At 53.1% G+C, this 24,031-nt stretch overlaps 2 protein-coding genes across 2 annotated transcripts in view; one reads left to right on the forward strand and one right to left on the reverse strand.

Annotated features, from left to right (window-relative positions):
• Positions 1–3: 3 nt before the first annotated feature.
• On the forward strand, positions 4–8,089 carry RNPEP (arginyl aminopeptidase). Its single transcript, XM_074163246.1, has 11 exons — positions 4–382; positions 1,647–1,787; positions 3,256–3,404; positions 3,984–4,100; positions 4,218–4,453; positions 5,075–5,188; positions 5,456–5,568; positions 5,943–6,051; positions 6,612–6,836; positions 7,329–7,471; positions 7,818–8,089. The coding sequence occupies exons 1-11, from the start codon at positions 8–10 to the stop codon at positions 7,980–7,982; spliced, it is 1,887 nt and encodes a 628-aa protein (XP_074019347.1). The 5' UTR covers positions 4–7; the 3' UTR covers positions 7,983–8,089.
• A 2,779-nt stretch (positions 8,090–10,868) lies between these two features.
• The window catches only part of LZTR1 (leucine zipper like post translational regulator 1), a 38,722-nt gene continuing 25,559 nt past the window's right edge, over positions 10,869–24,031 (reverse strand). Inside the window, exons 12-20 of the mRNA XM_074163217.1 lie at positions 23,718–23,813; positions 22,439–22,622; positions 20,472–20,641; positions 18,461–18,617; positions 17,007–17,133; positions 15,758–15,907; positions 15,437–15,542; positions 14,479–14,559; positions 10,869–11,671 (exon numbers count right to left, since the gene is read on the reverse strand). Coding sequence (XP_074019318.1) covers positions 11,555–11,671; positions 14,479–14,559; positions 15,437–15,542; positions 15,758–15,907; positions 17,007–17,133; positions 18,461–18,617; positions 20,472–20,641; positions 22,439–22,622; positions 23,718–23,813 — 1,188 coding nt within the window. The 3' untranslated portion in view covers positions 10,869–11,554. The remainder of the gene's footprint in view (positions 11,672–14,478; positions 14,560–15,436; positions 15,543–15,757; positions 15,908–17,006; positions 17,134–18,460; positions 18,618–20,471; positions 20,642–22,438; positions 22,623–23,717; positions 23,814–24,031) is intronic.

Consider the following 24,031-nt stretch of genomic DNA (forward strand, 5'->3'; position numbering starts at 1 on the left):
CGCGGCGATGGCGGCGACGGCGCCGGACGCGGCCTCGGCCAGCAGCGCGCGCGACTGGTCGCTGCGGCACCTGCACCTCGCGCTGCGCGTGGCCTTCGCGGCGGCGGGCGCGGGGCGGCTGCGCGGGACGGCGCGGCTCGAGCTGCGCTGCGCGCGCGAGGGGGCGGCCGCGCTGCGGCTGGATGCGCACCCCAGCCTGTGCGTGCGGCGCGCGGCGCTGCGGGGGGGCGCCGGGGATGGCGGGGACCCGCAGCCGCTGCGCGTCGAGAGCCGCCCCTTCGCCAGCTACGGCAGCGCCCTGCACATCGACTTGCCCCAGCCCCCGCGCGCCGGGCAGCTCCTCACCCTGGAGATCGACTACGAGGCGGGAGAGGGGCCCGGGGTGAGCCGGGGGGGGAGCTGAGGGGACGGGGGGGAGAGCTGAGGGGAGAGGGGGGGGGAGCTGAGGGGAGGGGGGGGGAGAGCCGAGGGGACGGGGGGGGAGAGTTGAGGGGAGGGGGGAGGGGAGCTGAGGGGAGAGGGGGGGAGAGCTGAGGGGACGGGGGGGGGAGCTGAGGGGAGAGGGGGGGAGAGCTGAGGGGAGAGGGGGGGAGAGCTGAGGGGAGGGGGGGGAGAGCTGAGGGGACGGGGGGGGAGCTGAGGGGAGGGGGGGGGGAGAGCTGAGGGGAGGGGGGGGGGAGAGTTGAGGGGAGGGGGGGGAGAGCTGAGGGGACGGGGGGGGAGCTGAGGGGAAAGGGGGGAAGAGCTGAGGGGAGAGGGGGGGAGAGCTGAGGGGAGGGGGGGAGAGCTGAGGGGAGGGGGGGGAGAGCTGAGGGGACGGGGGGGGAGAGCTGAGGGGAGGGGGGGGAGAGCTGAGGGGAGAGGGGGGAGAGCTGAGGGGAGGGGGGGGAGAGCTGAGGGGACGGGGGGGGAGCTGAGGGGAAAGGGGGGAAGAGCTGAGGGGAGGGGGGGGAGAGCTGAGGGGAGGGGGCGGAGAGCTGAGGGGACGGGGGGGAGAGCTGAGCGGAGGGGGGGGAGAGCTGAGGGGAGAGGGGGGAAACTAAGGGGAAAGGGGGGGAGAGCTGAAGGCGGGGGGGGAGAGCTGAGGGGAAAGGGGGGAGAGTGCGGGGGGGAGAGCTGAAGGGACGGGGGGGGAGCTGAGGGGAGAGGGGGGGAGAGCTGAGGGGAGGGGGGGGAGAGTTGAGGGGAGGGGGGGGAGAGCTGAGGGGACGGGGGGGGAGCTGAGGGGAGAGGGGGGGAACTGAGGGGAGGGGGGGGAGAGCTGAGGGGAGGGGGGGGAGAGCTGAGGGGACGGGGGGGGAGAGCTGAGGGGACGGGGGGGGAGCTGAGGGGAGAGGGGGGGAACTGAGGGGACGGGGGGGGAGAGCTGAAGGGACGGGGGGGGAGCTGAGGGGAGAGGGGGGTGAGAGCTGAGGGGAGAGGGGGGGAGCTGAGGAGAGAGGGAGGGAGAGCTGAGGGGACGGAGGAAGCCAAGCAGCTGAGGGGACAGGGACCTGAATGGACGGGGGCAGCTGAGGGGACACTGGTCATGGAGCGGGCTGAGATCCCCCCCCAGGGAAGAAACCCCAGCTCCATCAGCAGAGAGCACCCATGGGCAAGGAGCCGGGGACACCCCTCACCCCGGGGTCTGTCCCCTCCCTCCCCAGGTGTGCTGGCTCGCTCCCGAGCAGACGGCGGGGAAGCAGAAGCCCTACATGTACACACAAGGCCAGGCCGTCCTCAACAGGTCCTTCTTCCCCTGCTTTGACACCCCCTCGGTCAAATGCACGTATTCGGCCACGGTGCAGGTAAGTGGTGTCCCAGGAGCACGCGGGGGTGAGTTTGCAAAGTCTGCTTGAGGGGAAGCTGCTGGCTCCCTTGCAGGACACACCGAAACGTCAGGGCATCGCATCAGCAGCACCACCCGGGCCTCTGTGCAGTGGCAGCACATTGGAGGCGATGCTTGTCACGCTGCAGGCCCCCAGCGGAGAAAGGACTGAGAAATTCATTTATACTCCTATTTTCCTCTTGTATTAATCTTTAGATGAGTACAAGCGGACCCTAGAAGCCCTCTTGCTTCTTCCCAGCCGTGTGTGCTGGGTGCTGCCTCGTGCCATCACTTGTGAGCGGGTGCATGTGCTGAAACTCTTCACTCCCAGTGGGAGGTGGCCAAATACTCACTGCTAGATGCCAAAATATCGGCTAACTGTTGGGATCAACCTTGTGTTTAAACCTTTCTGCTCTCCTTTTGCCACTGCATTTGTCTTAAGTAATTCCTCTAATTATCACAGAAAACCCTATTTTTGCTCCGTAACAGTCTGAGAGCAGCGAGATGCCTGCTCTTGGCGTGTGTGAAGGTGATTGGGATGAGCTGAGTTTGGGGGGACACAGCTGGAGGAGGGAGGGGACACCGGGCCACACCAGGTCCTGGTGGTGGTGCTGGGGCTGACGAGCTTCCAGGATGGAAAGCGCAGCCGCTGGTCCTCGGATATTAGTACAAAAATGGGACTAAATAATCCAAATTCCTTCCTTGCCTGCAGGCAGTCATGCGGTGACACTGGCATTGGGCTGCCCCAGCATGTATCAGTGTGACACCAAGCCAATGCCGATGGCATGTGGTGGCATCAGCTGGTGATGCCGGAATTTATTTATTTTGCCTCTTGCTCTAATATCTGCCCTTAAAGCTTCGGCACAATTCCCCTCCGAAGGGTGAGCACAGAGCTCAGCTGTCGTAGAGCTCTGGCGTGATGCTCTGTACCAAAAAAACCATATTGTCCACAGCCCCACAGGGGTTCGCCCCATGTTTGGAAGAGGAAATACCAGATCAGTCTCCCAGGGCTCAGCCCGGGCCGGTGGACAGGCCGTGGGTTCTGCTTTGGCTTGAGAACAGGAAAAACGAGTTGTTGTGCTAGAAATGGGAGGAGAGTCAGCGTCTGAAGGATCTGCATCTTCTGCCCTTTTCAGCACCTGCAACTCCAGCATTTCTTTATCTCCCTGGCACCTTGCAGGGCAGCTCCATGTGTCCTGGTGTTGCACCCAGCCGGTGTTTGAGCCCGAGTGCTGCGTGATGCTGTGGCAGGGATGCAGCTGTGATCCCAAGCAGAGCTTGGGGCGTTACTGCTCTGCATCCCAAAACTTGCAGTGCCTGTGGACCCAGCCACCTTCAGCGTGCTGGGACGTGTTTGTTGACAGACATCATGGCATCCTCAGCTGGATTAGCTGATGTCCTGCTCTGTATGTTACAGATCTAATAGATGTTTTTATCTACGTGTCCAGGTCCCCGAGGGTTTCACGGCTGTGATGAGTGCCACGAGCTGGGAGAAGCAGAAGGATAACACCTTCGTCTTCAAGATGTCCCAGCCAATCCCCTCCTACCTGATTGCTCTGGCTGTCGGGGACATTGTGTCTGCTGACGTTGGCCCAAGGTGAGTGGCCCTGGAGGAGACCCAAGCGTTAAGTGCTGGCTGTGGGAGCCACATGGTGAAATTCCTGTGCTGTGCTGTCCTGTGGCAGCTGCCTGCAGCCTCTCCTTGCACTGCTGGGCTCTGGAGAGCAGGCAGGCGCTGAGACACCGACCGTAAGTATGACCCGATCAGTTCCTCATCTGCTGTGCACGTGGTGCTGTGTCATCAGACCACAGACTCTGCTGGGTGAGGCTGCTTCTTGCTCTCAAGAGTGAGGAGGAGCCTCGGTGCTGGGTCCCCTCGCCTTCGAGGGTGTCCCTGGCTCTGCACATGAATGAGAGCAGTGGGTCCCTGTTCATGGAGGGTCCCAAGGCCAGTGGTTTCTTCGGGTTCTCGGCTGTCACAGTAGCCATATAAAAGCCCTTTGACATTCAGACAAGGAAAGAAATTACAGCAGTTTGCACTATCAGTCTCATTAGCTTCCTTTATCACCAGGCTTTTATTTTGCTGTGGAACAAACACGTGCAGGTTTTCTCTGATGAAGCAATAGGATAAAAGTCCAGTAACAGTTAAAACTTCCTCTTCTGCACACTTGGCCAGGAGCCGTGTCTGGGCTGAGCCCTGCCTGATCGAGGCTGCAAAGAAGGAGTACGATGGGGTGATTGAGGAGTTCCTGGCGGTTGGAGAGAAGCTCTTTGGACCTTATGTCTGGGGCAGGTATGGCCTCTTGTTCTCAAAGGGCTTTGTTCCCCAGGGCCGGGGAGGGAACATCCCTCTGTCCCCAGCCGCAGGAGGAGGTGGGTCTGACCCAAGCTGCCTGCTCTTCCCTGGCAGGTACGACATCCTGTTCATGCCGCCCTCCTTCCCCTTTGGCGGGATGGAGAACCCCTGCCTCACCTTTGTGACGCCCTGCCTGCTGGCCGGGGACCGCTCACTGGTGGACGTCATCATCCATGAGATCTCCCACAGCTGGTTTGGCAACCTGGTCACCAACGCCTCCTGGGGCGAGTTCTGGCTGAATGAGGGCTTCACCATGTACGCCCAGAGGCGCATTTCCACCGAGGTCTATGGTGCGTGGCCTTGCCTGGCCATGGGGTGCCGAGTCCCTGTGTGTGGCTGTGCTGTCGCAGGTGGGACCCATGCGGGTCCCAGGGTCTGCGCACCGTGGCTCAGTGCATCCCTCTGAGCGCCGCCTGCGGCGCTGGAGCCTGCGCTGCGTCTCGGAAGAGGTGAAGAGCAGCAGCCTGCAACACTCAGGTTTCATGTTAGCAACAAAACCGGCTTTGCTCTAGGAGATGGACAGAGCCCCTGCAGCCCCGCGTCAGGGATGTGGACACTGTGATCTTCTCCAGCCTCACCCTCCTCTTGCTGCTGCAGCTCCCTGGGGGGAGCCAATACCAGAAATCTGGAGCTCCCCCCTGGACACACGATCACATCCAGCAGCTCAGGTGTTCCTGGCACTGTTTGCTGCATCCAGCTAAATTTTAATGGCTCTAAATCCTCTTGCTAACCAAGGGCTGGGTTGCTGTGCCGCCCCACAGCTCTACCATCCCAACACTTTATTTATTGGTTTCCTCCTCCCCCAGCTCGTCAGCTAATGCGGTTTCTCTCTTGTAGCAGCACCCGTTGTGCTGGAAGTGCACAGGGGTCTGTCTGGGGTCTCCGAACACCTCTTGCTTCTCTCTGCCCAGGTTTGGCGTACACTTGCCTGGAGGCTGCGACGGGAAGGGCCCTCCTGCGCCAGCACATGGACAACACGGGGGAGGACCACCCACTCAACAAGCTGCGGGTGGTCATCGAGCCAGGTCTGTGGGGCGTCCCCGTCCTCCCACAGCCGGCCGGGGGGAGTGGGAGCGAGTGAGGTGTGGTGTTGGGGGAAAGCCCTGCTGTTGAGGTGTTTTCATGGCTTGCAGTAAAACCAGCGCTAGTGGTGGGACCTGAGTGAGATGATGGCTCCAGGAGGGATGCAACAGGCTTGCACCCAGCACAGAAAGTGTCAGTCTCGGTGCATGCGAGGGCTGTTTTGTTTTGCAGATGGGCAGATGATTCCTGAGGGTTTTCCTTTTTTCTAGGTGTCAATCCAGATGATACATACAATGAAACGCCCTACGAGAAGGGGTATTGCTTCGTGAGCTACCTGGCCCATCTCGTCGGGGACCAGAGCAAGTTCGATGCCTTCCTCCAGGTGAGTACAGGGAGGTACCAGGTGGAAGTGCCAACTCATACAAAACCCTGCAGCGGGAGGCCAGAGCGCAGTGGGATTCCCAGGAAGGATGGGCTGGAGAGGGTGGCTGGGGAGATGAAGAGAAGGTGGGAAATGGAGATGTTCATGGGGGAACGAGATGAGGGTGGAGCTTGGCCCCGCGCTGGCTGCAGGCAGTGGTGGTCAGAGGCATCCCAAGGGATGCAGGGGACTGGGCAGCCCATCGGGGGGGAACACGGGTTGGCATGGGCTGGGCAGCACTGAGCCCTCGTGAGCTGCAGCATGGGGAGGACTTGGCAGCAGGGGCAGGGGTGATGGTGAGTGTGTGCAGCATCACGCCCTGGCCGTCCCCGCAGGCCTACGTGAACCAGTTCAAGTTCCAGAGCATCACGGCAGATGACACCCTTGGTTTCTTCCTGGAGTACTTCCCGGAGCTGAAGGAGAAAGGCGTGGACTCCATCCCAGGTCAGCATGGCGCCTTCCTGCACGTTGGTTTGTGTTTTTTTTCTGGAGATGCTGCTACTACCAGCTTCAGCTCTGACGGAGGCAGCGCAGTGCTGGCCAGCCCGGGATCAGGCGCTAACCTGGGCTTGGCCGCGCGTCTGCTCAGCCTGATTTTTTCTGTACAAATCCAGTCCGTGCTCTGCGCTTGGGGGCTGTTTCATGGGGTTTCCCCTCCCGGCTGAGCCCAGTGGGTGACTCTCCAGCAACAGGATATGAGTCTTTGCTGACAGAGCCGCTGGCAAGCGCTGGGATCAGGCTCAGAGGGTGCCCCAGGCTCAGCTCAGCCTTGCTACGGAGATTCCATGCTGGAGCTGGCTCATTTCGCTGGCGGTGGCGGGGCTGTTACCGCACAAACAGAAACCAAGCCCAGGGTGGTTTAACAGCCTCACCCCATTAGTCTCTGCTCGTCGCCATTCCCGGGCAGGTTTGCTGGTGCTGGGGATGCCCTCGGAGAAGGCTGATGTAACGCCTGGGTTCAGAATACTGGTCCCAGCTCTCCTTCCCTTCCTTCCTCACCGCAGGCTTTGAGTTCGACCGCTGGCTGAACACACCGGGCTGGCCCCCCTACCTGCCTGACCTCTCGCCGGGGGAGCAGCTGATGAAGCCGGCGGACGAGCTGGCAGAGCTCTGGGCAGCCGACAGCTTGAACATGGAGGCGATTGAAGCCGTGGACATCACGGCCTGGAGGACGTACCAGCTGGTCTACTTCTTGGATAAGGTCCTGGAGAAATCCCCCCTGCCCGAAGGTGAGGGCCAGGTCACCTCCTGGGGCTCCAGTGCCGAGGGGAGACACAGGGTGAGGCGCCCTGGTCCAGCCAGTTGGTTGGGGACACGAGGACACATCAGCAGGACACGTGGGTGCGCGGCCATCAGCCCCTCCCCACTGCAGACCAGCAGGGCTGTTCCCAGTATCTGGGAAGCCTGGATCAATGTGGTGGGCGGTGGAGAGCCAGGGGAAACATGTCCCTAGACATATGGGGACACATGCAGTGGCAGGGAGGAGCCCTGCTGTCACCTCTCCTTGCGCGCTTTGCTGAGGGTCGTGCTGGCATCCCAGGACACTGGGCACGTGGCTCTGCAGGGCTGCCTGGCCCCAGGAGCCCAGCACGGGCACCCTCCCACCCAGAGCCAGTGTGGCTAGGAGGATCCCAGAGGACTTGCAGCACAGCCGGGATGGGTTCAGAGGGTCCCCTTAGAGCAGAGCCCCCATGGGGGTGGTGACAATCCCCATCTCGCAGGCAATGTGGAGAGGCTGAGCAAGATGTACCCGAAGATCTCCAAGGCCCAGAACGCTGAGCTGCGACTCCGCTGGTGCCAGATTGTCCTCAAGAACAACCTTGAGGCCGAGTACAGCAAGGTCAAGGACTTTCTCCACAGCCAGGTTCGTCCCTGGGCAGCGGTGGCTGTGCCCAACAGCGTGGCAGTGGGGGAGCGATGGGTACGGGGCACAAGACCTTGTGCACTTGGCTTTGTTCAACTTCAGGAGCTTTGCATGAGCTCACTCCTCCAAGGTCAAGAGCTTCTCCCCTCTCTGCGTGCTGCAGAGCCAACAGCTGCCCACAGTGGCACGTTCCACCCCATCCCATTCCTCTGCACTCTCTCCCCAGGCAAGAGCAGGGCGATGCTGGAGGTGGTGCGCCCTGGCGGGATGTGGGGCTCCTGCAGCTTCACCCCGCTGGAGCCGGGGCCAGAGGTTGGGGTGTAACCCCGTCTCTTTCTCTCTGCAGGGGAAGCAGAAGTACACCCTGCCCCTCTACCGTGCCATGTGGGGCGGGTCAGAGGTAGCCCGGGCCCTGGCCATGGAAACCTTCTCGGCTACAGCCCCCCAGCTCCATGTCAACGTCCAGAACTACGTCAAGAAGATCCTGGGCTTGGAGGTGGTGGAGGATTAGTGCAGCCTGGGCTCCGCTCCCTCCGCGGGCTTTCCCTCTGGCGGGACCTCAGCCCTCTCTCCTCACTGCACGTGTCCTTATTAAAATTTGTAATTTTTTTTTCTCTTTTCATGCTTTTCCTGTTCCCAGTGACCCAGGGGCAGTCTTACTGTGACTCTGCTCTTCCTGCCCAGAACCGGGCTGCTGTCCCAGGAGGGGACCCTGCCAGCCCTGATCCAGGATGTGCCGGTTGGTCCAGGAGGCTTCTCCTGGTGTTGGCATCTGCGGAGCTGGAGCAGAAGGAGGCTGTGGCGCTGGTCCGTGCCAAGCTCCTGCCAAGCTGTCACAGGTCCCATGCAGCAGCACGGAGGAGGGGAGCTGGTCTTCTGCTTGGGGGGGCTGGTGCTGCCTGCACCCCGGGGACCTGACCCTGCAGGCTCTGCGGTGGGAGCAGAGTGGAAAAACTGGGACATCTTAGCTTCAGTGTCCCATGGGCTGCAGGGGACAGAGGAAAGGGTGGGAATTGCTTCTCCTCTGCCTGACAGACAGGGGCTCACTTTGGGGTCAGGGTGTGTTCCCTCTGTCCCAGCAGCGGTCCCTCTCAGGGGACAGGGCTCTGCAGCAGGGCAGGCAGCAGGCAGAGCCGCAGCAGTGTCCTGAGGGCTCCTGCGCCTGTCCCAGCACGTGGCCGGCAGGAGGTGACAGCACTCGGCCTCTCTGGATGGTCCCGGGGACCCTGGCCCGGTGGGAGCAGCTGCTGGGGGCCAAGACCATCTCCTAAACCAGACCTGACACCCACGGACTGACTGTGGGGATTTAATGAACAGCAGCAGGATGGGGGTCCCTGGCCCCTGTGCAGCCTGGTGGGCTTTTAGCCAAGTGTCTTCAACCAGGAGATCAGCCCCTGGCTCTGGGGAGCAGCCGGGCGCTGACGGTCAAGGCCACAAGCCCAAATGGGCACTGAGGTGGTGCCATGTGCTTTCAGGGACCTGCTGGGATAAACCCCGGACTGTGGCCAATGATGGCAGCAAAGCAGGACCTGAGGGCTTCAGTGAGCCGCTGTGGCCTACACAGGGCTGAGGCTGTAGGAATAAGCCAAAGCCAGACAGCCACGCTGGCATTCCTTAGCAACTGCGGGAATAGGAGCACATGCCCCAAAATTCCAGTATGAAACTGCCCCAAGGCTGCACTAATGCCACCAACACCAGGAACATCCTGGCCATAAAGGCCTCCGAGGCCACCAGCTCTAAAAGACCCTCTGTGGTGGTGGTAACACCGCCCAAAGGCCTTGGAAAGCTCAGTAAACCCCACGGCATGTTCTGGCCCTGCAGCAGCAGCTCCTCCTACACCAGCTTCTCCTGCCAGACCTCCCATCCTGCGATCCCTCAGGAAACCCAGGGGTGACCCTTGGGGCTGGAGGGACTGTCCCCTTCGGCCCGTGCATGACCCTGACCCTACAGAAAGGCTGGCCCTTCCCCTGAGCCCCGCAGGGGGACACGCCACAGGGGCGGGGGGACATCTCGGGCTGAAGGGGGGTCACCCTGCCCATGGGGCAGGTCCCCAGCTCCTCCCTCAGGGGGTGGTCGCTCCTGGCACCCTGCACAGCAGCCCGGGGGCAAATCATGACAACGTAACAGCACCAGTAATTTTTCAGACCATAAATCCCACCGATGCAATGCAACTCTGACCGCGTGCTACAGTCACTGGAGTTGGGACTAAGCCAAAACGGCCTCCAAAGCACAGACACCCGCCGTGTCCCGGCTCAGAGGCTGCGCGGTTCCTCACAGAGCGGCTCAGGAGAAGCTCCAAATGGAGTCCAAGGGGCTGGTTATGGCAGGGTTGAAATCAGCCCGTTCTTCCTTACTGAGGGAATGGGGCTGCACATGTTTGGGAAATGAGTGTCCTCTAGTGGAGTCAGCATTGCTGAGAACAACCCGTCGTATTCTTACAAGTTGTAGCGTAAAACATTTCTGCATTTGCAGCTCTTCTGGTTTCCCAGGGAACACGCAGTCTGTCGGTACAATTAACATGATCTCTGATAAGCGACTTCATTACCTATGAGGCATCTGGAAACAATCCCTCCGGTTGAAAATGAGCCCTTGGCTCTTAGATGCAGCTTCCACCTCTGGGATGAGTGACCTGTGCAGCCGGAGACAGCTTGAGTGCTCCCCAAAAAGCCTTTCCCCTGGATGAGCTGAAACAACACGTTCTCCGCCACACAGACCGCAGCGCCCTCAGCACGCGCACACCCCGCGACGGGATGCTGAACACGAGCTCACATCTCGTTCTGCACCGGGAACACTTCACCAAGCTGAACTAAAAATTACGGGATGGAAACACAGGGGCTGGGCGGCTGCGCTTCCCAGGAGGGATCTTCCACCGCTCCAGCTCAAGCCAAGTCTGGCCCTTCCAAACAGCCGAGCAGCCCCAGGGCAGCGCTGCCCGCCTCACCTCTGCCAACTGCTGCGGGACAAGAGTTTGATTCCCAGCTTCTGTGTCGCCCCCTCCTCGGGGCTCCCGTGGTGGCTCTCGGGGTGGGGAGCTGTTTTCTCTGCATATGTTGCACCGACACCGGCCGATCTCTGGCACTCCCCAACCAAGCTGCATCGTTCAGCGGCCGGGGCGGGGGGCAAAGCTCCTCTCCCCTCTGCAGCGCAGGAAGCGTCCGGCAGGGCCTGGAACTGGGGAGCTGCAGCTGCGAGGGAACGGCAGCAGCTTTGGAACCGGCTGGGAAGGGCACTCTGCCTTCATTCACCTTCCCGCAAAGGCAATGACTAACGAAGACACTTCAGCATAAAGTTAGTAACAAGATGTAGCACACTTATTTTTAACAAAGTGACCTTCATCAAGCTCGGAGCTCTTTTTGCTTATTTTTTCCCAAAATGGAAAGAAAGTCAATCACGAAATGCCAGGAGAAGATGTTAACTCTTTATTAATGATTTAGAAAGGCTTTGCGAGACAGGGTAAATGGATCTGATGGTCAGAAAGGACTGCTGTAATCTTCTCGCCTGACCTGCGGGCAGAGCACAGGTCTGGCCGCGCTGCAGCCCAGCCATCCAGGCAGCTGCAAAAGGGCTTATCTTAATCCACGCCATGGAGAGTCTCCGAAAAGTCACTACACTGGTCCAACAGTCAGCCTCCCTGCCAACACCACGCTCCCTGTTTCCAGTTCTGTTACAACTGACTTCCCCCTACAGCCCCTGGCCCTGTCAGCTGAAATTCTTTAAATAGTATTCTTTAAATATTGTGTTTCAAAGTATTAATGGCTCTCTTATACTCATGACTGCTTTATTTTACAGTATAAAAGTAATAATGAGCTTGATTCTGAACTTAGTTCCTCCCAAAACCACGTGGAATTAATTCATTCCTGCAATGGTTTCAATTTTACATTTGCGTAACAGACCAAGCCCTTCTCCACAAAGGTACAAACCAAGCAAATCCGCGGGAGAGCGAGGCAGCCATCCACCCTCCTCTGGAGCCTGCGCTATCGTGCAGACCCTGAGCAGCTCAGTATGGAATGGTAAAAAAGAAAGTCAGCCGTAAAGTGCTAGTTTTTTTGAGGAACAAATGAGAAGTCCCATTACCAAAGCATGTCATATGTCTGAGCCCAGCTCCGCGCACTGCTTGTCTGAGATGTGGTTAGCTAACGACTCTATGATGTCAAGGAGGAGTAGCTGACTCAGGGAGCGGAGATTTGGCAACTTGGAGACCTTCAAGGAAAAGAAAAACAGAACAGAAAAAAAAAAAAAACAGAAAGAAATTAAACCCCTCCCCAAATCAAATGTATCCCCGTTTAACCCCTGCCACCCCACGGGAAACAGGCCCATCAGGCAAGTCACAGGCTGGGCACGTACGGCCTGAAATCTCAGCGGTGGAGCTGGGCTGCAGGGGAGGGGCCACGGGGGCTCCTGCCACGGCTTCCTGAGCCTACAACCCAATTTCAGACTGTGGCACGGAGAGATGGGAATGCAGGAGGCAGAAATGCTGACCCCAGCACCACCCCTCTGAGAACGGAGTGTAATTACTGTTTATATTGATGACTCTACCGCTAATGGATGCCAACTAAGCACTCTCCTAAAAGCAAAGCTGGGCACCAGCACAGCCCTGAACCCTGCAGTCTGTGTGCTGCTACTGAGAGTGTGACTCGGGACCGGGTCCTTTCGCTCCTCTGTGCTCCCAAGGAGCAGTCGGTCGTGCTCGGTGCCCGCGCTGGATTTTCTGGCCTGTCTCCCGCAGGCGAAGCAGGTCACTGGAGCACTAGCCAACAAAAACCTCCGCCACGTCAGATATAGGAGAATCTACAACAAAATTTATGCTCTAAGGCTGTTCAGAAGCTCAACTGTTATCAAAAAGGAGCTCTAACATTCCTTTCTTTCCCACAACCTCCCAGTAATGAGGCAGTAATCCCTCTTTCTGGAGTTACTAATGCCCAGCCTGGGAGGCAGACTCTGCCTAAAAGCCTGTCCTCTTACCCGCCCTGTATTAACTGAGCCAATAAAAGCTATCACCTCACTGGAAGAAGCTCAACTGTGATAAAGAATAAAGATGTCCTGAGCACCTTTTGAAACCCAGGAAGGACACGGCTGAGTACGCTTTCAGAAAGAGCTCAGGAGATGTGCTTGAAGTAACATCCCCAAAATAGGGGTCTGTGAGGACAGGGATGGGAAGAGACGCCCCTGACACAGGGGGGAATCCGGCCCCAGCACCGAGCCACGCACTGCGGAGGAACAGATCAGGGTGTCCGTACAAACACTTCAGAACAGCGGTTTTATTAGGGCTTTTGCACAATATTGACACACAAGAGCCTAAAAAGGCATTGCCCAAACTAACAGCCCTCTGGGAGCAGCTCTTCAATTAACGTTCTTACTGTGGGGAAAGCTCCTTAACAGCCCGAATGAAGAACAGCGTTAGAAGAACAGGAGATCCCAGTGGCCACACACCCGGTCTGCCTAAGCCCTGGTGACCCACGGGGGCTTGCGCAGCCCTTCAGAGCCCGTGGCTTGCCGGGGAGCAGAATGGCAAGCATTCGTGCCCAGCCACACATAGAGTCACCCAGCGCCGGGCCAAAAATCACACACTGAAGCCTCTCAGGCCAAAGAAAAACATTGCGTAATTAAGATTTCTTTGCGCACATCTGCTTGACAGTCTTCCAGCCACATTTTGATGAAAACTGTTTTAATAGTCAACAGTTTAAATATAAACCATTTCCCCATATTCTGGTTAGTGGAGTACAATTGAGTAACGCCCTTCAGTTCCAATCTCTTTTTCTGAAATGTCACAATGTCCAGTTCCCCCCAGTACGCTCCGGAGAGAGTCGCACCAACCTGTTTGTCTTCCTGTGGCCTCCACCAGGAAGTTGATGGTGGGATTTCAGCTCTCAGGGACTGTAACGCACTGACCCCAAACCCAGGAGACGTCCCAACACCCGGCTGCCCTGTGGCCCGCGGAGGGACCGGTCCCCGTCCCCTGCTGGAGCTGGGGACTCCACAGGATTCATGGGCCCAGAGGAAAACAGGTAGATGCCGGTAGGAGCTGTAGCCCCGTGCCGAGGACGCTCCGCTGGGAGGGCGGCTCCTGGATGCTGGCTCCGCTCGCAAAGCTTTTCATGCTTTTTCAGTTCTTTCTGAACGCAGACCACACTACGCTTGGGCAACTCGGGCATCTAATGACCAGCCTGGATACGCCTCTGTCTCATCTCTAGATACAAACTGACCCAGCAGGGCTCTCCTTCCTTCCGGGTGGGAGGATTGTGAGTTGAAATACATAAAAGAGAGCGAGCTACTTGAGTACCAACTAGGGAATTATTATCAGTAAGTGTGCTGCATCCGGAAATCCCAATTCCTATGATTTATCTACCCATTTCAACAATGCTAATAAGTTGTGCACTGAACTGAGGACACGCTGGGAAACTCTCATGGAGGGATCGCATCTCCTATCTCATAGGAACAACTAAATGATGACACCCTGATTCTCTCGAGTGAGGACAGGAACATCAGCACATCAGGCTCTGACCTTTCCTATCACTAATGCATCATCCCACATATCAGGACAGGGTAATTTGGCTTTTGAGCACATGACAATATAACATCTATGACAGAGAATACTTCAAGAGAAATACGAACAGCACACTCGTCACTGCTTGTGAGAGAGAGATTTGTGCTCTCAATACGTAACAAATTTATCTCGTGATACACATGAGAACCCAACGATGGCATGGCACAAAATCAGCAGCTGGAACAAGTGGAAATGGAAGCATTTCTGTGTAACTTCTGTTTTGGAAGGTCTTCACATTTCCAGACCAGGCTGTTCTAGCCTTTCCTTTATTTTTAGTGTGAGGAGTGTGCCTAGCAGACACAGACATACAGACACAGACTGTCAGAGTGTCAGTGACCCACAGCCAGCTCTCCGCTGTCTCACACGAGAAAGAATGAAATGGATTCCTGTATCAACGTGTCTTTAACCAACGCAGTGACAGAGGACAGCAGCTCTCAAAAGCCCCAGAAAAGATGCAACCAACCTTGGTGAACTGGTGAACGATGATGTGCAGGCAGTGCCTCTTCATATCCAGGGCCTGAGTCTTGTCAGCTGCCTCTAAAATCTAGAGCAAAAGCAACCACGTCATCTTCCCTCTGCACGGCTCAGCACAGCACACAGGGCACAAACACTGCTCCCACCCAGGGAGGCAATTCCTCTGAGCTAGGGAAACAGCTCCATTTTTCACTACAAACCTGAATCTTTTCTGAACTATTCAAAAATAAGCTTTGGATTTAACACGTATGGAGTCCTCAGGAGATAATCAGCAAGAAACTGCAGATGTGTTTCAGAGCCAGGTTCCCTGAAGCGCCCCAGTGAGACTGGCACGGGCAAGAGCCAAAAGCAGTTAATGGAACTGATTCTGCTCGTGACGCAGTGGGTTTGGTCTGCCTACCTCGGAGATGGCTTTGTAAGCTTTCTTATCACAGAATATCTTTTGTTGGCTTAATTTACTTCATTGCCAGGTCCTGTCAGCATTATTGATAAAAGAAGACTCACTTCACCTGCACATCACCATTTGCCCTGGTACAAATGTCTGCCGAAAAGGGGTTTGGAGCTGAGCACTGAGCACATGGTACGTCCCAACGAGCCCTTTAGAAACACTGGTCTACAAGGGGGGATGAGGAGCTCAAGAGGAACATCCCGTCGGCCATCCTGTTGACAGCCCAACGTCCTGTGGAGCAGTATCTGTGACACACTTCAGCACAGGAGCACCAGTGGCACAAAGAGCAGACAAGAAACCAAAGCTGCCGAAGGCTGCGCTCCCGCACACGTGTCACCCACGCAGGGCCACTGTCACTGGAGGGGTTTGTGCAGTCTCAGCGATGTCAGTTTGGAAGCACCTCAGTGAACCTGGCACTGGGGGCACCCACTTGACTGGACCCTTTGGCTTTCCTGCATCTAAGTCAAGCAACTAATTAAAGCTGCTTGGGGACAATTACCTGGAGCACGTTCTCCACTGTGACATTCATCTCTAGATTCTGCTTGCAATAGGCTTGCAGTCTGTTGTTGGAGAAGCCGTAATAGTAAGGTGCAGCAAAGAGGTAGCTGTTAATCTCATTAAGGAAAAAAACCGTAAAGCAAAGGTAACAGCACTGACTGTAAATCCAAATCCACGGCAGAAGTTAAAATGCGGTGCCTGTTAATGCAATCCTGACAAATAACCCTCCCAGCCTGGGCCTGGTGGTCTCCAGCCGAAGGAAGCTGAGCTGCTGTACATGCACTTTAGACAGATACTTCAATTACTTTAGATTTAAGGATACAGGGAGTCTTCAGGAGGCATGTTTACTTCTCCATAATAAATATATCTAAGCATAGATTCAAACGCTTGCTTGCTGGGAACCATTTCACCTATAGAAATATTCACTTGTCCATCTTCTGGCATGAAGGAACGGAACATGGCTTCAAAGTAACTGGAAAAGGAAATAAAACCAATGCAACACATTCTGCAGACAGACGGTTTAATCCAGTATTGTTCAAAGGCTGCTGTTAAGCACTGCAGGTCCCAAAGAAGTAAATTCAGGTGACAATCTGGGCAAAAACACTGCTAAATTGGTGTTTCATATATGTCTGCCTGTGAGAGAACTCCAAATATAATCCCCCTAATTTCCATCAGCACTACCTGAAACTTATCTCTGTTTCTTGAAAATTAGGACACATAGTGCTTTGATTTTCATCCAATTTGCATAAGACCCAGTAGAGAGCTTAAAGCATTATGAATTTCCTTGGCACCTACAGGCTGCCAATCATGCAGGGCTGTTTCAGGAGCTGTGAAATGCTTCTGGTAAAATACCCCAGTAACTAAGACTGAGTATTATTACTGGGACTGGAAAAAAATTTTGTCAGTACTTGAAATAGAAATTTTATGTGAACACTTAATATTTGGCAGAACATAAAGGTGCAGGTCCACAGAGCACACAAGTGAAGGACAAACCCACTTCACCCGCGTACTGAGGAGAAAGAGCAGTTCCCATCTTCAGAAGGGTGAAGTACTTGCCTTTGCGACAAAGTACGGAACAATCTAGTCTCTGTTATGCACCACTGTTTGTTATGCTTATTGATATCCAGTCTCAAATATCAGCAAGTCAGAAAGAGATTCAAGTTCCACACGATTCAGAATAGATGTTCACCATCAGAAGACTCCTTCTGACCCCGGTGGACATCTGTGGCTTTCCACTTCACTGAAACCGCCTGACGTTTTACACCCTTTTCCCCTTCCTGTGATTTCACAGATTCTTTGTCTCGCGGTGCAGCTTCTTATGCATCCTCTAGAGAATTTCTACAGTTTCAATTTCCTCCTGCCTCTCCCTGCTGGGTATCACATGGAAAAAAAATATTTAATCACTGTTGCTTAAAGGCTTATTACACTCTTTGAGCAAAGCTGCATCTTACACGTTATGCAGACACCAAGTTCCTCCCTGTCTTCTAAAAAACGCCAGCTGCCCCGCAGACGGCACAGCCCTGCCTTCACACCTACAGTACTCGCCATGGTTTTAGTGAACACGGAATCACCTGGAGCGGGCCGCGAGGATGGCTTTATGGGCTGGCCGGGGGTGGCCGTCCAAGAGAAGGATGATATCACAGAACTCGGTGCCAGCTCCTTCTAGGTAAGCCTTCATGTCCTGAATTAACGACGTTCCTGAAAGTTAACACAGTGAAACCGTTAAAGACATGACAGTTCCAGGTGATCAGGTGCTATCAAACCTGGCTGAGCAATAGCTCCAGCCCTGCTTTCCCTCTGGACCCCTGAGGTGAGTGGAGGCAGGACCCTGCCCATAATCTTGGAGCAAAATAAGCTTCATCCTTCCCCGTTGCAGTCCATTACTGCCCATCCCAGAAACAAACCCATCAGCTCTGCTTTCAGTCTGCTGACAGCAAACACTGGCAGCGGCCACACTGAAAGGTGTTCTCTACAGATAAAGAAATCTGATTTTTCCCCACTCTTTTATTATTTCCAAACACAAGAAATACAATATTTTGTCTCTTAATGGAAAAGCTTTCCAAAATCCCCAATAAAGGCTCCTTTTACCCAACATTTTAATTAACCTTTGAAAATACACTATAACTGAGAAATAGAGCACATCCAAATCTGATCCAAATTCACTCAGATTTTCAAAGTTCACCTTTCAGTTTTTTTGGTATTTGGGTCTCTCGCACCATTCCAGCTCTGGCTACAGAAGCTGGATGTGTCACCTTCCCAGAGGGTGCACCTCTCCTCTCTGGGACAAATGCCAGCCAAAGGCTCCTTCCAGGGCCAGCTTCTCCATCTTTCTCGCCAGTCCCCGATTCCGTTTGTGCAGTATTCCAAATCAACACTGGCAATGCCTCTGAACTTTGTGGCCTCAGCACACATTCCCTTTTTTGTGTGTCAGGATGATAAAATCTTGAATAAGACTAGTCCCGAGTCAGTCCTTGATGAATTCCGTAATAGAATTGTAAATCAAATCTTCTTCCAGAAGAACCACAAAATGAAAATTAAAGGCATGACCACTAGTACAGGTTATTTATCTTCTCAAAGTCTTCTCCTTATATTCTCTTCCTTTCCATTAACTCTTTTTTCCTCACTCTCGCTCCTTCTTCAGGGACAACCCATGAGCAGGCAATCCCCCCACAAGCTTTGTTACCTTCTAGTCCACTTAAACCGAATGTCCACTGCCTTTCCTTTGAATCATTCTTTATACCCTTCTGTTCCCTCTGCCTCGTCTCTCTCTGAACAGAATCAGGATATTGTACTGCAAGAAGAACATATTTAACCTGACTTTTCATGTATTTTGTCGGGGATACGCTTCCGATTGAAGCTCACTGGAGAAAGAATCAGCATGGCATGTCAGTCTGGACAATAGTTACACCAACCAGAGAATCGGTGGTCTGCAGTGGTCTAATTCCTGGGCTGTTTCCTACACTACACAAACCATTAGCAATGCAAAACCAGCATAACTAATTACTTTATAGAACATAAGTGTTACCGATGTCAAGTGGCTGATCGGAATGTGTTCGAACAGGAGGTTGCTGTTTTCTCCGTACGATCTCCACGATGAGAGATGAAGAAAGGTGCTCAAACTCCTTCATCATTATTACCTGATTAAAATGTGATTCCTTCACCACAAAGTTCAGGCAATGTTCCTTAAATAAAAAACAATATTAGTGGAAAAATTATGGTTTACTGTACGAAGTCATCCTACAGCATCACATAAATGTTACCGCGTTACACGTGCAAACAGCCATCCTTTTCTTATGACCCTCCACGTGGATCCTGCAGCTGGAACTACCAAACAATGATCAAAGTGACCCCTTGGCTCCTGCTTGAACAGGAAATTCAGGACAATTCTAAGCATCTAGAAAAACCTGACTAAGAAATAATAACAAGGAAAAGGTTAATGGTGTCCCATCCAGCCGCTCTGAAGCTTTCTAAAATAGGAATCTCAGGAGACGCCAAAAACCTCACAGAGCTAACTAAGACTGGTTGCTATCTCATAATAATTCTTTATACAATTAGGTACCAAAAATTTATTAGAAGGGTGAAGAGATCTTAACTCTTAAACATTATCCATTAAGGGTGCAAATAATTTGCAAGATTTCCTTGTGTGAATTTTGCCTTAACCTTTTCCATAAAGGTTGCAAACAGACTGAAAGAGCCCTTGTAGGCTCTTGTATGACAAACTTGCTCAACAAATCCATGTGGTGGAAAGGTGACAAATGAACCAGATCTAGTGCTAAACAGCTACAGGGACAAAACATGGCGCTTTGTTTCCCAGTGTGAACCAAGGCTTTCCCTCAGGACAATTCAATAAGCAAAAAATAATAAGGTGAGTACAAAATCCACAAAATTAACTCAAAGAATGATTACTACTGTCCATCTTCCGCCAAGTTATTTCACCTGGGATCCAAAGGGATCTGTCCAGGACCCGTCTGTAACATGTTTTAAAGAACGACTAGGATGCCAGAAAGAGTGGCCTTCTGCAGATGGCACCTGCCCATGAGGACTAACGCGCACTTGAGGAGACAAGATGCCAACTCAAGGTGATCCTGCGCAAACGGAGCTGTGTGGAAGAGCCCCTTCACCCTGCTGGTAGCTCAGGCTGGTGGAGGGAGACGGCTGATCTGAAATTATTGGTACTAGATCCACCAATGCTGAGATACTTGCTTGAGCTCTGGGCAGCTAATGGCATCACGGTCATCACAGCACCCACGGCTGTGCCAGCATTTCCATACTTGCTGCTAACTCCGCTGCTGTCCTCCTGGATGCCTTTCCTTTGCCCAAATCCAGTGCGGAGTGCCTGAGGAAGTGCTGGTGCATACTGGTGTCTCCAGCCTTGCTCTGCCTGCAGCCATCAGCGCTACAGCCGACTGACGTGCACGGGCTGCTCCAACAGGCACTGCACCATCCTGCACTGACTCTTGATGTGGGTGGAGGAGCTGCTTCTCTGCAGCTTGCAGCAGAATCAGCTCTGGCCGCTGTCGGTGGGAACCAGATGATCACAGCAAATTACGAAGCCTGAGGGGTATCGACTCTGTCATGACTTTCAGCAAATGCCTAAAAGCCCTTGACCCATTACAGAGACAGAGAATCGCAGACACTTTTGATTTTTCAATAGAGTGTTTTTCAGATGAAAGGCGTGAGAACAGAATTTTGTTTTTTCATCAGACCAGGTCAAAGAAGCTGTCTGCAGTCTCTGTATAAAACGGTGGGACCAGAAAATGCACCTTGCTGCAGTGAGAGTGAGTTGATGAAAAGCCAAAGTCACTCTGCCCTTCACATCCTACAGGGCAGATACGCAAAAATATCAAACGCTTAGTGAAAAAACCCTACATAATATTCACAAGCAACTGCAGGACAATCCACACTAACATATACTCAAGCAACTATAAGAAAGGACTGAATTTTCAAAAGCTGGTAGCTTTCGCAAAACATTAATTACATAAATATTATTTTTTTAAAATTTCTTATCAGTTACTTTGTATGCAAAATGTGATTACCTTTAGCTGATCCAGCTGAAGCTTGTTAGCATTTTCACACACAATGAGCACATTCTGCAGATCTACGGATGCTTCGATATATTGAAGGCAGAGCTGTTCCAGTCGAGAGAGCTTGAAGTTTAAGGCCAGTTTGTACACATCCATAATAAGCAACACATCCTGCACGTGACCTGAAAATACAAGAGATGAAAATGCTGGAGAACAAAAAGAGGAACCTTTCCCAAAGTAATTCTTTTTACATCAGCCTGAGCATTCAGAATGGTAGAATGGGCAATGACTGGAGTATTTTTATGGAGAAAAAAACTCCATTGACGGTTAGACAAAATATGAATTGATACTAAAAAAGGAATTTCAAAATTGAGGCATAAGAGAGACACACCAAAAGATTTTTTTTGGACAAAGATTTTTGACAATCTGGATCACATTTTTTTAAAATCCTCAAAAGAAAGCGAAGTCTCTAAAAACACTGACGAGCTCCGAAGCCAGCAGCCCGGCTTCCCAAAGTGCTCAGAGCTGCTCCAGCTCTGCTGAAGTCCTTGGGCTTTATGCAGCATTCACAGTCAGCTCCCTGATTTTGACTGACCGTTATGAAGGCACTTTGTGCTCGTGTGTGTACAGATCTGAGCCTGGTCCAGCAGAGAGGGCTGAGGGGCAGCAGGGACCCTCGTAGACCGCTGCAACTGAGGCTACTGGGACACCAACTCAAGGAATAATCCTCCACAGCCTTTGCCTTCCTCACGGGAGATCTCTGGCCATCTGCTGTAACTACTTTTTGATAGAGAAAAGCCTTATTGCATGTCACGTGCCTTCCCTGTGTCTAACCAGAAAATCCCATTTGATGAGCGTGCCCAATTCTGTTAGCTCAGCTCCGGAGGGATCCCCAGGGTGCTGCTCTCTGAACCCAGAGGAGCAACCAGGAATACAAATGGTCAGGACAGGGCCCTTGGAGGATCCCAGCAGAAAGGTAAGCACCAGGGAGAAGGTTTGATGGGCTGGGGAAGGGTAAGAGGCGGGCTGGGAAGCCTGTAGCAAAGGGAAGAGCTCAGTATGATAACTCTTTCTTTGGTGTGATCCTGCCCTGCAGTGAGCACGCTGAGGATCAGTGTACCGGCTGACAGCAGGATCTGGCAATGTCAGCAGACACTAACGAGAAGGTTCTCTCATCCCCATTAATTAGGCTTGCTCTCAAACAGGCCACCTCACGGGGAAAGCCTTGGGACAACCGCATACAAATCATTCTTTTTCTGAGAATTACCTTTTATAGACAGGAAAGATCCGGGACTGAAACTGAAGCCAAGCTTCCAGCATTAGGACAGACGCAACTCACTTCACCAGGGGCTGCAGCCTTCCCAGCCCCCACAGCTGGAGCTTCCCGGGAATCAGGTCTGACCCCCCCAGCCCAAGAGACCCTGTCACTCGAGCACAGCCCCGAGTGAGACTCGCTGTGTGGGAGCCGAGGGATCTCTGGCTACTGCCTCCCAGCCAGCCAGTGGCTTTAACTCAGGATTTTCAACGAATGCATGAAATGGATTTCTCCTTTCTTGAGGCATTCCTCTGGATTGGCATTTTGAGGAGATGATAAATACTGGCTTGCTCTGCCTTTCTGTGTGGGCTCAGTTTGCAACGGATCAAAACAATACCAGAAAAAGGAAATAAGCCAACTCGGGATACGTGGTGCTTCCGGGCAGGCTGCTGCCATGTTCAAAATACTATGATATTGTTGGTTCGTTGGTTCTTTTTTTTCCACCTTTTGGAAAGATCAAGAACCTGCTTCTCCTTGATGTTCAGAAAGAATAGGAAAAAGCACTGTTAGTATGCTTTGATAGAAATCTGCTAGTTTTTTAATCTCAGGTAAGTAATTAAGAGCTTAGAGCAGGACTGATCATCTGCAAATGCTCAATCCTGCTCTGTATCAAAACAAACATTTGCTCCCCAGTTGCTAGCATTTTTTTATCCTGCCGTCCTACCTTTGCGAGGGTATTTTATTTTATCCGTATACAGAAACTGCATGAGCACCTCGAAGGGCTGTGCCTCAGCCTCTCTGATGGGCACTTCCAGCAGCGGCTGCAGGCGGCACAACTTGACATTCCCACCAATCCCGTCCTTCTGACATGTCACATGTCCCTCGTCTTCAATATCTTGCTTTGATTTCTAATGAGACAGAAAAAAACACTCAAACATGGCAACAAGGCTGTGTCAGCTCACACCCATTACTGTCAAACCAGAAAAAGGATCCTTCTCATGACTGCACAGTCTTCAAAACCCAAGATCTCTTTATCTTCAAGATTATCTTCAAGATAACAAGGAGTTCATATGTCTTAGACTTACTGCTCCATATCCCGTGACAAACATGGATCAGAACAAATGTGAGCTCCTGGATAAAGCTCAAAAGCAGGACCTCAAAAAACAGGAGGAATGAATTCCACTGAGCTCACATTTCTGCCCTCGGCAGGAACAGCATCTCTCCCTGGAGAAGGAAGATGTAGGAGCAGATTCCACAGACCCAGCCTTGCAAAGTCAGAGCTCAAAGTGCTGCACAGAAGTATTTTAAGCCACTCTCTTACTTTCAAATTCCACTTTGACAGCCTTTCTCTACAACCTTTTCCAGTGAAGATGGAGGGCTGTGGGGTGGCAAAGCAATTAACTAAGGTGCAATGAGGTATCCATGTGTCTTACTGCAGGTTGTGTGCTACCACTTCCTCGAGATCAATAAAATGTTTGCTGCTGAAAAGCTGTAAGTAGTTAAAATTAACAGACAATGAACCATAATAAGCACCAGACCTTCAACTCTGGAAAACAATCAGGAAATACTAACAGAGCCACCCTTAAAACCTTAACACCACCTTCCCCCTAATCTGCCTCATCTTGCAGGCCATCCCTGATGTCGCACAGCTTTTGCCTTCCCCAGAACGAAGGGTACACACTCCTCCCTAGGGATATTCCACAAGATTAAAATTTAGACAGCTACAAGAGCTCCCAAGAACCACACTGCCAAATCCAGATAACTGGATTAACTTTGGCTCCTCCACGTTATGCTCCTCGCCTGGCCTGATACACATCCCCCAGCCGATGTTAATACTAATTATCCTCTTTATTTTACTTGCTCAAGAGCACCTTAGCATCAGATGCTGCTCCAGTCCTCTATCTGACTCAGCAGACACTAACTTTTTCCCCAACAACCTTATTTCCAAAATTGGGCAGAATAAGCATTATTTTGCCACAAGATTACTTTTCTAAAATACTCACCTGTTTCAGCCTCTCCCTTGCCTGTATGATTTTCTTTTTCAGCCACTTGCAGCGAGCTGTAACGATTGCGGTGTGCCCTCGCACTCGCTCTTCCTTCTGTCAAAGGCAAAGCAGTCACCCATACTCAACTTTTATTCCCAAACCACATGGTGACGGCAGACGGCTGAACTCCAGGTTACTATACATTTAGTTTAAGTTAGAACCAAAGGCAACCTTACATCTGCTCTGCCCATCCAGATGAAATTCTACACCTACTTTCCCTAAAGATTAACAGCAAACACCATTTGGAGGGAGCCTTTGTTACATTCACTGAC

Source organism: Numenius arquata, chromosome 24 (assembly GCF_964106895.1).
Source record: "Numenius arquata chromosome 24, bNumArq3.hap1.1, whole genome shotgun sequence".
Classification (NCBI taxonomy): Eukaryota; Metazoa; Chordata; class Aves; order Charadriiformes; family Scolopacidae; genus Numenius; species Numenius arquata.